The sequence below is a fragment of the Protomyctophum bolini genome, assembly GCF_963924005.1.
Source record: "Protomyctophum bolini genome assembly, chromosome: 19".
Taxonomy (NCBI): domain Eukaryota; kingdom Metazoa; phylum Chordata; class Actinopteri; order Myctophiformes; family Myctophidae; genus Protomyctophum; species Protomyctophum bolini.
In genome coordinates this window covers 33,045,443-33,058,358 of record NC_137880.1, presented here as the reverse complement: position 1 = coordinate 33,058,358, position 12,916 = coordinate 33,045,443, and the positions used below count along the sequence as shown (strand labels likewise).

General features: G+C 43.7%; 2 protein-coding genes across 5 annotated transcripts in view; one reads left to right on the top strand and one right to left on the bottom strand.

Annotated features, from left to right (window-relative positions):
• tshr (thyroid stimulating hormone receptor) overlaps positions 1-9,420 on the bottom strand; it is a 31,777-nt gene extending 22,357 nt beyond the window's left edge. Inside the window, exons 1-3 of the mRNA XM_080790849.1 lie at positions 9,107-9,420; positions 1,720-1,791; positions 394-468 (exon numbers count right to left, since the gene is read on the bottom strand). Of these exons, the coding sequence (XP_080646975.1) occupies positions 394-468; positions 1,720-1,791; positions 9,107-9,318 (359 nt within the window). The 5' untranslated portion in view covers positions 9,319-9,420. The remainder of the gene's footprint in view (positions 1-393; positions 469-1,719; positions 1,792-9,106) is intronic.
• A 660-nt stretch (positions 9,421-10,080) lies between these two features.
• cep128 (centrosomal protein 128) overlaps positions 10,081-12,916 on the top strand; it is a 64,974-nt gene continuing 62,138 nt past the window's right edge. For 3 of the 4 annotated variants that reach the window (XM_080790174.1, XM_080790175.1, XM_080790172.1), the window contains exons 1-4: positions 10,081-10,189; positions 10,693-10,921; positions 12,051-12,137; positions 12,698-12,854. In XM_080790174.1, coding sequence (XP_080646300.1) covers positions 10,712-10,921; positions 12,051-12,137; positions 12,698-12,854 — 454 coding nt within the window. In that variant the 5' untranslated portion in view covers positions 10,081-10,189; positions 10,693-10,711. Of the gene's footprint in view, positions 10,190-10,345; positions 10,483-10,692; positions 10,922-12,050; positions 12,138-12,697; positions 12,855-12,916 lie in introns of those variants that run through there. The other variant, XM_080790173.1, reaches the window with a different exon arrangement.

Sequence of the window (12,916 nt, the reverse complement as noted above, 5' to 3'; positions counted from 1 at the left end):
CCTCCACCTTACACCAGGCGGCGAAACACCCGCCGATGCACAGCCACACCAGAACATGCTCTCAGCTCACAGACATCTCCTGACCACCCCTCACACTGACTGTTGAGCTGCAGTGAACCATTTGATTGGCCAATGGATATGTATCTTACTATGTATTACTTGGCTATTGTTCACAATTGCATCTAAAAAAAAAAGAAAAACACGGGGAGAACATGCAAACTCCACACAGAAAGGCCCTTTCGCCAACTCCGCCTCGGGTATGGGCACTGATGACGCAGAGGAGAGAACACGCCCACAGCGTCCCAATCGAACCCAGGACCTTCTAGCTGTGAGGAGACATCACTACCGACTGCTCCACCGTGCCCCGGCATGCCCTCAACTTCAACAACTCACATGTGGGTGATTTTCTTCAGGTTGTAGAACGAGTGCCTCTCCAACCTCTCCAGTGTCATGTCCACTGATATGTATCTGGAACAAAATCAAACATGAGTCACGTTAGATCTCACATTCATCCATAATACTAGGCCATCAAATGAATACACATACAAGTCATCTTTCTAATCACGAAATAACGATGTGTTTGTTCAATATCCATGCGTGGTGTGATGGTTAATAGTCAGGCACAAACGAGGCAGTGTGTCAGTGTTCCTGAAAGTGACACATAAGATCTGTTTTCATAAAATCAGTGAAAGTATGTGGTTAAAAAAAAATCCATAAAAGCTCCCTGAAACTATCAGCCCACCTTTAGCTAAAGCTTCTAAACCATGGGTAATTTTACAGGTATGTGCCCCTACATATACATTACCTAGTCATCAGTCACTGCTTGCTTTCATTTGTTATTACTTGGTAATTACTATGTACATAATTGCTCATAAAATAAACCCTGGCCTTTACCGTGGTATCTCCATAAAAATGCCAAAGAATCCTGTCTTTGTGGTGGGACCCATGTAGGGCAAACAGAATAATACTGTGCTACTTTGAAAGATTTTGCAAGGTATTAATAGCTACAAATAACCTAATACGTATAGGTGTCATTACAGTCCTCCCAAAATCTTTAGAGCATTGACCTTCTAACTGACATGTTGTGATGTGTCGCCTGAGACTCAAAAAGATAGTGCCCACAATGGAGTCACACTGCATGGCAGCCCTGGAAGTCAGCCCTGTCTGCTGGCTGAGTCTAAAAGAAAACTTTACAACCACTTCTGTGTCTTCTCACGCATGACTTGGACGTGGATGACCGACTGCGGATCAAGGGCTCGGGTGTATATTTTACCACAGCCAGCACCTCTGTCCGATGTCTGGCTAAATCACCACACACACACACACACACACACCCAAAGGGCTCTGTCTGCTCGCCGCCGCTGCATGGGCGCTTCTGCGGTCGGGAGCGCCAACATTCCTATATTCTAGGAACGCATTAGCGTTTTGTTTTTTTTCTTCTTCCAAGTGTGATTAGCAGACGGCAGTGATGCTAAACAGAGAGGATACCATCACCTGCTTGGGTGTGGGAGGGAGACAGGCGGAGGGGAGTGAGGGAAGCGAGGGGCCAGGGGCCGTGCAGTTTGATTCTGGGATGTTTTCACACTTTTAAGGAAAACAGCAGGCAGATGAGAGACACCAGGTGCATCAGCCCTGCGGCGAGTTGGAGTCTGTCTGTAGTGGAGGCTAATGAGAAGTGAATGCAATGGAGTAATCTCATGGGATCACTTCACCACTCACATCCTTGAGATGTTGACCATGTGGGCGAAGGCATCTGCTGGCACCGAGGGCAGACGTGTCTCCAGTAACCATCTGGTTAATAAAAAGAGAAAATAGCCATCAATTATAGTATGTTCAGAACAACAACAAAGCAGTGACAAGAAGACACTTTTTCAGATGTGATAATACTGTCGTTTTCTCTTTCTCGTTAAAAGTTCCCGTAAGTTCAAGTAAAGTGAGGTCGATTCTTCTTTTACGTCCTCCAAAATTCGCTCCAATATTTGGCCGAAAAAACGCACCAGTGTGCAAACACCTTTAAGGAGCTTGCACAACGCATTTTTTTTAAATTAGGCTCTTTCAGAAAAAACGGCACACCCAAAATTCGCTCCGATATTGAAGTCCGAAAATGCAGCGGTGTGTATTGAATAAGATGTGCAGTATAAATATATTCCACCTATTCGCCCCAATACAGTAAATTAACCCATTAAGACCTGAGGCCGATTCTACATATCTTCTAAATAAAATAAAAAACTGAAAAAGTCATGTTTGTATGTCAGTGGTTCTCAAACCTTTTCATGTCAATTGTGAAGGACCCCCAAAATTATATGTATTTGGCCACCGACCCCCATCTCAAAATATTTTGTACACATTTTCACAATTCTTCAAAAATAGCAGATCTATACCGTTCTATTTTTGAATATGGACGTCATAAAATAACGGTTAAAGTTAAAATGTAAAATGACACTTTCCCGGTTATAATGGGTTCAAGGCGAAAAAAGAGTGTAGTTGTCATTATAATCAAATGTAATCTTCCATCTGCAGAACACAGGCAATCACTGCCCCTCAGTGATAGACTGTCCGTTTCAACTTCCCTCTTGCACTTGGATAAAAGGCTTCTTTGAAGTGCATAGTGTAACCTCCCCAACCCCCCATGTTCTGGAATATGGGAGAAAACAAAAGCTTTGGACCGGACTGGACAAAAAGGCCACAGCCAAACCAAACATGGTCTGGGTCTGCTTAGGACAGCAGGGCTTTTCAAAGACCGGGTTCAGGACCCGTATAGGTGGGTTGGAAGGAGATTGAAATGGATCCCGTGATTATTCTGGAGAGGCATGTGTCCGGTGCCTCTGCCAATGCATCGTGTCACATGTATCCTTGCAATAACAAGTAGGATGAATAAAACATATAATAGCAAGACAGAAGATTTATTGGATGTGATCATGAATTCCGACGGACGGTAGATACTGAGTAAACACTGATGGTGCATCAAGATGGTGGTAATACCCTATACCTGAGTTGATGCTATTCTGTCGCACGACCTTAGTTCTTTTCGTCTAATTCTGCCTGAAACCTCCTAAAGAGAGGATGTTGCTGTTTGGAAGCCACTATAAACACTATAGGAGCAGATATGAACGAAACGAAAACAGTACTTCTATCAAAACGGCAGGCTGCTATATCTTTAACCTCCTCTGGTCCATTAGGGGGAACAATAGACTAATTCAGGGGCTGAGAACTGGCTTACAGACCTGGATCTAGATCACATGGGGAGGCAGGGGGTAAGTGGGAGCATGGCACTCTGCATTTTGACAAACCCAAACAAACAGAGCGACACAGAGCAGGCCCCCAACACTAACTCCCCCCCTGACGACTCATGCCGTTTCCTTGCTGCCTCAAACCCAAATAATCAGCATGCGATTTCCCTGCAGGAGCGCGGAGCGGAGGGAAGCCGCTGCCTAGTCGGCAAAGCCTGCATGTCACAGGCTTTGCTGGGTAAAACACACTCCCCCCCTAATTTGTCACTTCAGATAGTGTGCCAAGAAACAAACAGGTCACGGAATTGAGTTTGAAGTAGGGAGAAACCACATAATTCGTAATGGTGTCAGCGATGGGCAGACAAAATTGCTCTGTTTCCTGAGGACTCTGTCCTTAATTCCTCTCACATTCTGAAGTGTGACACCTAGCCTTGGGGTGAATGGTATTGGTAGAGAGGCTCTGTTATGCAATATTTAACTACATGAATCTTGAAAGCGTCTTGAGAGCGTCCCAGCTCTGGGCCCGTCCCTCATAGTGAAGTAAATATTGTTTAAGTGTTTAAGCATTGTTCAGCAACGTTGACCAAAAGCAGAGGATCTCAAGATGGACTTTGAGTATCTAAATTCCCCTCATGGGAAAGTTGTTCAATGTTACTCATCAACATTATCTATATTGTGTGAAATGAAACACTTAAACCACATACTTAGTTCAACAGGGTCCCCCAGGGCTCTGTACTTGGTCCAATCATTTCCCCCCTCTACAAATAGATAGGTATAGGTCTGCTATTTCCACTGAAGATTTGCCCCAGAATAGGCGCGCTATAGGGTAAAAGACTAGCGTAGAGGATATGTGGTTGACAACATTACGTATTATAAGTTAATGTATGGTTCACATTAGAATAAAAGCGTTGTTATAATTTATAACAACACTTTAATTTATAATTTGAACTATACAATAGATCCCACTAACTGACTGTGCCCCTAATCTAATTACTTCAGAATGCCTAGTAACCCTGAACGGTTCCATTACACTGTCCATGATTATTAGCAGGGTAGTATCAGTGTTTCCACTAACCATAGCTACACCTCTAGTTTTACAATTAATCCTATAGTACTCATCTAGACTGTGACCACTCAGGAAATAGTGACGGGATTTCACTCTTATAATTTAAAGGTTAATTGGTCAATTTCGTCCCTAGTCTATGAGCGGTCTGCTGAAGGCCCGGTGCCTTGACTGACTCCAATGAATTATCTCATGTGCCAAGAATCCAAAGATTGTGAGCTTTTTTGAAAGACTGGATCTATTGTAGTTTTCCCCCCCTCTTGTATTGAAGTGTGTGTTTCCCCCCCTCCCTCCCTAATTATTCTCAAATGGAGCTCTTTCTCCGGGTGTTTGAGAACTGTGCTGTAAAAGGTAAATATTGTATTTGAATGCGTCGTCCAGGCGCAGCCAGGAGTCACGCTACGCTACGCAGGCTTTTAAGAGCGTCTGTGCTTTCCTTTCCACCTCTCTGTTACGCACCAACACACGGAGCAACCTGCACGCACACACGCACTCGCACTTTCGGAGCGCACGCACGCACACACACACACACCTAGACATTCCCTACACGTTCAAGAATGCATGCACTATTAAGTTACATTTGACAACTCACATGTTGAGTACAGTTTGCGTTCCTTTAATACGCACGACATTTCAACCTAACTGTCAGGATCACAATAGAATGAGTGCAGACAACTTCCTTCATATCGCTGTCGTACTCTAGTCTACGCTGACGACGCAATCATCGTGACCGACAATCGTCTCGTCAGCAAGAAAACAGTGTGAGACAGGCGACAGCGTTAATAATGGACTGACATCCTGCGTGGGCTTGAGTCAGCAGGGTTAATCACTTAACCAATTAAACCCCTTTTATACTTTATTGACCTGCAGGGTCCCTCAGGGGTCTGCATGTGGCCCTTCTTTCTGTCTACACCAAATCTCTTCGCCGAACATTGCCTACAGATCTACAAGCTCACAACGCCCATTGGCCAGTGATCAGCTATTATGATACATGCCCATTGGCCAGAACATGGGATGCAAGGGTTCATGACGTTTACCCTTAAACTATTTCGTTGCATGAAAAATAATGAAAATAGCCGATCTACCGCCTGAAGTTGTTTTAGCTATTTTTGACATTTCTTTTGACAATAATGACATCATGCCCAATCGCCCAAAATAGCGACGGCAGGTTAAAGCGCCTGGTGTGAGCCAGGGCACGGGCTCACACCAGGTCAAGCATTCTTCGGCGTGCGTACAACACATTCAAGCCTCCTCACGCCTCACCTGCCAGGACATCCTACTAAATCAGCTGAGCCGGGCCAGACACCATGGAGGCCAGGCCAGTCCACAACAGTCCTATTTTGAATCTTGTTTTGGAGATATTTTTATCCGGGATAAGGCCGGCCAGGGCTTGGCGGCAGCCAGGGCATGCTTTCATGTCTTTCTCTTCCCACCGGTGGGCCTTGGATAAACATTCTGTCCAGGAATGCGATGGCATCGTGGGGACGTATGGCCACAGGGACGTCTGAATTGGAGCACTGGCTGGAGGATAATCTCATGTGATAGGTGGATAATCTCATGTGATAGGTGCCATGCGAGGCGTTGCAAGGTAGCGTCTGAGAGAGGCGGGGTTGGGGAGAGGGGTGGGGGCTGGGGGTGTTGGGGTCAAGGGAAGCAGTGGTGTCAGACTAAATAAAGTGTACAAATGAGGGGATGGACAGAAGGGGCCGGGCGATCTGTTCAAAATCACACTGTTTTTTACCAAATACTTCATATCTCTGCTGTCGTGCAGGAAGAAACCGCCTAATCCAAAATGTCAAAATGGAGTTAGGTGGTTAATTACTCTCGACGGCAACGATATTAGATAGATATTGTGATCATATAGAGACGATAGTGTGGCTACTGGTACTTTAAGAAATATTTACATATTGTAATTTATGATAAGTAATAATCAGTAATACCCTTACAGTACAGCTATAGAACAGTCAGTAAAGTTCAACAAATTACATTCCTTGACTGTAATGCACCTTTAAAACCAGGAAAACAATTATGGTATATCGCCACAATGCTAATTATGTCATATATTAATGACATTCTCAAAAGACCTGAACAAAAACAAACAAACAATCAAACAGGTACTACATCATTCCAGCTATTATGTACAATCATGAAGAATAAAAAGACAACACTTACATTACATAACTTACATTAGAATACATTTCATGTAGGTTACAGCATCGTGTATACACCAGCACCATTTATGAGTGCAGTGTTACACAGTCAAACCCAGTGTTAATGCATCAATTTGTAACTATTTACGGGTCCATTTGATTACATTTGTACACTAACAGGATTAAATCATTAAATCAATACAGGATTTTACTGTGTACTATCAGCGTACAGATGAAGTATTGTCTATCTCACGCTTCCCTTAACACGGTCTCTGGTTTACCTCAAGTGATCCCCATATACAGTTGGCCATCGTAGCACAGTCAGAGTCTGCTCTTTTATACACTTGTCCCTGATGTATAGTATAAGTATATATACTGTAATTGTCAAACCAGAGTTGGGACATTAGACCTGCTGCTGTCCACATTTTCTATGCCGTGGCTCTGTGGCAAGCCATCTAGAAATGGGTCTGTGGGAGTCTGTCTTTGTGTCTGGGGCTAATCTCACAAACCGCGGAGTGGAATCTTCTACATATTTCTGAGTGGTGCCAAGCGCTCCTTTAAGTGACGGAGTGTGTCTGTCTGTCTGCATGTATTCCCCTATGTCCAAGTATGACCTATTGACCCCTGCGGCGGATGCTGATTGGGGTCAGGTCGCACACATGGGTCGCAACGCATGCACGCACGGACACACGCACGGACACACGCACGGACACACACACACACACACACACACACACACACACACACACACACACACACACACACACACACACACACACACACACACACACACACACGTCACACACACAAAGGGGTCATTACAACCCAAGTGCTTAAGTGCAATATCTGTGCTTGACTCCTGATTGGGACACACACGTCATAGACTGGCCACATGAAGTCCCTGTCTTGTTTTTTCACTGTTTGTCTCAAATCCTGCATCGACACTCCCATCCTCTGGCTTTAATCAATGGCAAGGTATTTTCACACATAGGGAATAGAATAGAGAATGGGAATGTCCGTGTGTCTAATGCAACAAGCATGTCTTTCATCGCATCGACACTCAGAGCTGGAATGTTCAGCAACTGCCAAATTTTCAGTCAAACTATTCCATAATAGGCCCTTATAAATGTTTTAATTAGTCTCAGGCAGTGTAGCGATTTGATTATTCCCATCTTGTGTTTTTTTTAGCAAAGAGTTCTAGGCCTGTCCATCTTAAGTATACTCAGTTAATGTTCAAGAAGGTCTGAATGTAATTTCTGTCTTTTCCAATTCTGTGTTTCCCCATCAACCACCGCGTGCCTCCGAAGGTCTCCAGCAGTGATTTTCAACCATTTTCATTTTAAGAACCTGAATTCGGCTATACGGTCCCACATTTGTATCTCTGGGACCCCAATGTATATTGTACAATCAAATTAATTTTACTCTAAGAGTGCACCGCAATGGAACCAAATGGACCCGTTCCATTTGTACACTCTCTGAGTTACAGACTGCATAAGGGTCCATTTGGTTCCTAACTATCATTTAGCTGGGGACCCCCTGGAACTCCCTCAAGGACCCCACTTTGGGAACCACTGTAGAGTCTAGTCTACAGTATAGCTATTTCTTCCTTTTATACCGTCTATAATAACACCACTACATCTGCACAGATCCTGATGGAGCGATCCTGACAAGGTATTACATCATGTCTGCTGCCCCAAATCCTTGACTGACTTTTTGGGGGTACAAAAGTATAATGACACAAATCCCATCCAATCCAACGAGACAGATCCAATAGCGATTATAACCATAGTTTGGGGCCCCGAATTCTCAGATAATTTCAGGCAGACAAATTCAATTCAATTTTATATTTATATACAACAAAGTCTACACAGATCAGAACAATCATCTAGGCTTCTGCCATTATTACTGTAATTGTGTGATTTGAAATGGGCGTCATGCCAGTAAGGTAGAAGGTATGTGAAGGTGGTTTCACCATACATAGTAAGATGGAAGGTTAGCCTATTGAAGTTAAGTAAGTGAAGTAGTTACATCTCACAGCTGACAGGTTTCCTATATATCACCCATAATGCAGTGCATTTTTCAGTAGTTTTCAGTAGTATAGTTAGTAGTTACACAGTAAATCCTGATGAGTGTCTCTGAACTCAGTCTTGACTTAAATTAAGATGATCGTTTACCGTACACACCTTTTCCACAAACCCATCATTCAGAGCAGAGCTGTCCACGCCCAGTATATAAACTGAATATACAATGCTTTATTATTCATTAGCCTATACATGTTCATCTGAAAGCAGCCTGATCAGGTCCAGGTTTGGTCTTAATCTAAGCCTGTCTCCATCCATGCAGAATCCTGCAAGACTCACTAAAGATCACTGAGTTAGGAGACCTGTGTTCCTGTTCTCTCTCTCTCTCTCTCTCTCTCTCTCTCTCTCTGTGCACAACACCAATTAAAATATGAAGAGAATTAAAAATGTAATTAAAAACAAGACTCAATTTGGTAAAGCAAGTGACTAGTGAGAGTAAAGTTCTATTTGGCCAATAATAACAATTTAATTGTCAACTCTTTCACAGTCATTCGATAGGCTATAGTGTAGGAAAATTGAGAGACATTGCATTCTATTCATTGTTTTATTTGGAAGTTATAATTCAGTATAGCCTATACTTACAATGTCTCCGTGCTGGCAGGAAATCTGGGGAGCTTGTCAATGTCAAAGCAGGAGATGGTATAAGTCTTCCACTCGGTACATTCGCAGACGTCTGGGCAAAAAGCAGGCTCCGCCAAGGTATTGACAGGCAACGTGACGAGTGTAAACAGAGCACACGTTATCACTTGCATGCTGCGTTGTTGCTCGTTGACAGGCTGTTTAAAAGAATCCATGCTGCTGAATGGACGCACACCAGCAGATCAATGCCTGTGTAGGCAACCCTCAGATCGGAACAAGTGAACTTTACTGGAGTGTTGTTTCTGTCTGAGATGAGAGTTCTGTGGCCCCATAGGTTTCATGTGAGCAGTGAAGCAAGGGATGCTGCTGCACTAGGACAGGACAGCTCTCCTCTGTGGAGGTGGTCTGCTTTGAGGAGTGGGTAGACTTCTGGGGCACTCTTGTGTTAGACACGAGTAGTGATTTTTATTATTTATTTATTTTTTAACCTATGGCCCGAATTGGTCTTATTTTAAGATATAGGCCTAGTCGTATAGGCCTACCATCCCACTCCCGTATGCTATTTTATTCAACATAGAGTAGCCTATAGGATATATATATATATATATATATATATATATATATATTAGGCTATGATTTTTATTATTATTATTATTATTGATTTGGCACAGCCATATTTTGTTTGATCGATAAACCATTTTGTAATAATATAACAACAGCAACACTATAATAATGTAGGCAGCTATACGATTGGATGTCAACAAGTGCGCGTGTGACTGGAGGAAAGAGCAATACAAACTTTTTGAATATTTGCGAGCGGCAGTAGTGGCGCAAACGCAAACGCTTGCCTTCGGACAATGTAGTTCTCGAGTAAATACATCGCGACATAACGGCACCTTTGATAAACTACAATTCCCGGTTTCATTTGAAGGCGGCGTGCTTTGGTTTGGGTTTGTTGTGTTCCTGTCCTAGAGGCGGCTAGTTTAAGTTAGTTGCCATAGCAGAGAGGAGACGCCGCCACCAGGCAAACTTCTCTTATCACTAAAGCGACCTGCCAACAGGTCCCATGTAGCAAAAACTGTACTGGTGAGATCGATCGACACGTTTATTATCTTTTCACTTGAATGCTTCTGTTAACGACAACGACACACGTTAGCCTGCAGCTAATATAGTTGGCTAAGTATGTTGCATTAGCTAGCTTAGCTAAAGTTAGTTGCCAATTGTTGCTAACCAGGGTGGAGGAGCATCATCATCATCAACAACAATGGCCATTATTATGGCCAGTTTTAGTGGCAGTGGAGCACTTTCAGTTGTTGTGGTTGTTGCAGCCGAATAGCTTTGTGACTCTAGCAGTTGTCAGGGTGACGGGCGGCGGCGTGGTGACAAATCTTACTTTGTTATCAACTTATTAAACGGAAACCCCTCGGAACCAAACAGATTGTAGGCTAATCTTATTGCCATGTAATATATATGCGATGTCGAACGCAGCAGACAGCATTCTCAACTAGTATGTGTGGCTCATCTCGCCAGGTTTGCACTACTATAGTGTGTTTATTATTTGTATTGTATGTATGCCCCTCTCTCCGCAGACCTCCCCTGTCGGCAACAATGGATTCATCCAGCGGGTCGGACAGTTATTACGACAGGGAGAGGGCACGCAGGCCGCGGGGGCGTGAGGCTCAGCGCAGACCCGCTCGGGAGTCTCGGGCCAATGGTGGTGGTGGTGGTCACAGACTAGTCAATGGAGTTACTGGGAGTGCAGCTGCTGGATCAGCTGGCATCTCTGAGAAGATCAGCACCCTGGCCAGCACTCTGCAGGTAGGCTATAACTACACTACACTATGCTTGACTGAAAGAAAGCAGACTCACTCTGAATGGCATCTCATTGAATGTAGATGGAACTTAAGTTCAAGGTTGTTATGTCTTTGTAGCAGAGTGGCTCAGAGCCGCTGCCTGATGGCCTCAAAAGTCTAATATCTCCCCCAGTCCATATACCTTTGGTCTAGTCTATTGGTTAAGATGTTGGACTTTCAAGTTCGAATCCTGGTTGTTACATCTTGTGCACAGCACAGGCATAGCCGTGGGATTAGTGAAATAGAAGAAAAAAAACATGAGTAGAAATAATAATAATAATCTTTATTGTCCCGAAGGATATTTGTCTTCACAGTGAGACTGTTCAACACCAACATAAAAAACAACACATAGCACATAACACAAACTGACAATAAAGTACTTTATCATAACACCAAGATGATACAATAACATGAGGTCCCCACTGTATACAGAACCATCCCGTCAGACATGTACAATGTATACAGAACCATCCTATCGGCGGGGCAGTTTGGCTGAGGGGACAAAACTCCTACTGAACCAGACCTTTTTCCATGGCAAGGTTCTGTATCTTTGTCCAGATGGCATGAGGTTAAAACAGCGATACAGAGGATGATCAGTGTCATTTGATATTGAAAGTGCCAACCGTGTAATGAATGGCCCTATTGTTCACATCAGAAAGTGTGGGTGTGGGTAGTCCGATGATCTTGGAAGAAAAATAGTCTGTATTTCTTTCCAATGCATGTCTTTTGAAGATTACATCATATGGCAGCCAAGTCTATGGGATTTGTAATGATTAGTTTGTTTAGAGCACTTATGATTTAAATCGTTTGCCAGCCAAGTCTACAGACTTTAATGTGTGTTTATGGCCCTAAATGACGATGTAAGACGTCATCTGGCCCATATAAATACAGTGGGCGTCCCTCACTTCACACGACACAAGTGTGATATTTATACTAAGGATAATAGAAATAATTGCCCAATGTACACTATACGCTTATAGAGATGTGGGGCATAAGAGATGTTACTTTTGTTTCATTTATTTAATACATGATGCTCAGAAAACATATACGTATGTCTGATACCTTTAAATAATACCTTACTTTCTCTGCTATAGGATACTAGTCGGAACTTGAACAAAGTAGACAAGATGTTGGGCCAGTACAGGGAGCACACAGATGACCAGGCTGAAGCCATGGCAATGGTGAGTGAGTCCCTCAATAAGTCACAACGTGCCCCCATAGTGGGGGTACATATCATTCTCTGTACATTTGGTTTGTTGGCTCACCGTCTAGCCATTGATTTTTATTCAAGTGGATGGAAGTAATAATAATAATATAGCACCTTTCTAGACGAGGTCACAACTCGCAAAGTGCTGCACAGCAAATCTACAAACTAAAAAGCAAGGAAAGCAAAACACAGTTAAATTGGATGCAACATAGGAAATCAACAAGTACTGAGCTTCAGTAGTGCCTGACCTTGGTGCTGCTGGAATCAGGCTTTTGCTGTTCCTATTACCACGATGCAGCGTGCTGAAAATACTGTCACAGCGGTTCTGCTAATTTCCTTTAGCCTTACATGGCCTTACTCCCCCTTCTCTAACTTAAACTCCCTGAGGTGATTTATCTCCTGGAAGCATTTCATCTCCAATGAATATCGCTGTTGTTGTTGTTGCTGCTCTTCTCCCATTTACCTACAGTATTTCCTGCCATTCTAATAGGCCTTTTCTTGGCTGATCACCTCCTGTATGCTTTTGTACGTCAGCTTAAGGAGAACCTGGAGGAGTCCATCAGCCAGCTGCAGTCACAGAGGCACAGGAGGCCCTCGCCACAGTCCCGGAGCCACAGGACGCACTCTGCCTCGGCATCCACCCTGCACACCAGTGACCTGGAGGCTGGTTCTGCCTCTGGCTCCGGCCCAGGTATGGAGTAGAGCGAGACAAATACGGGGGTGGATTTTCACTCCCGTCCCATCACACTCCTT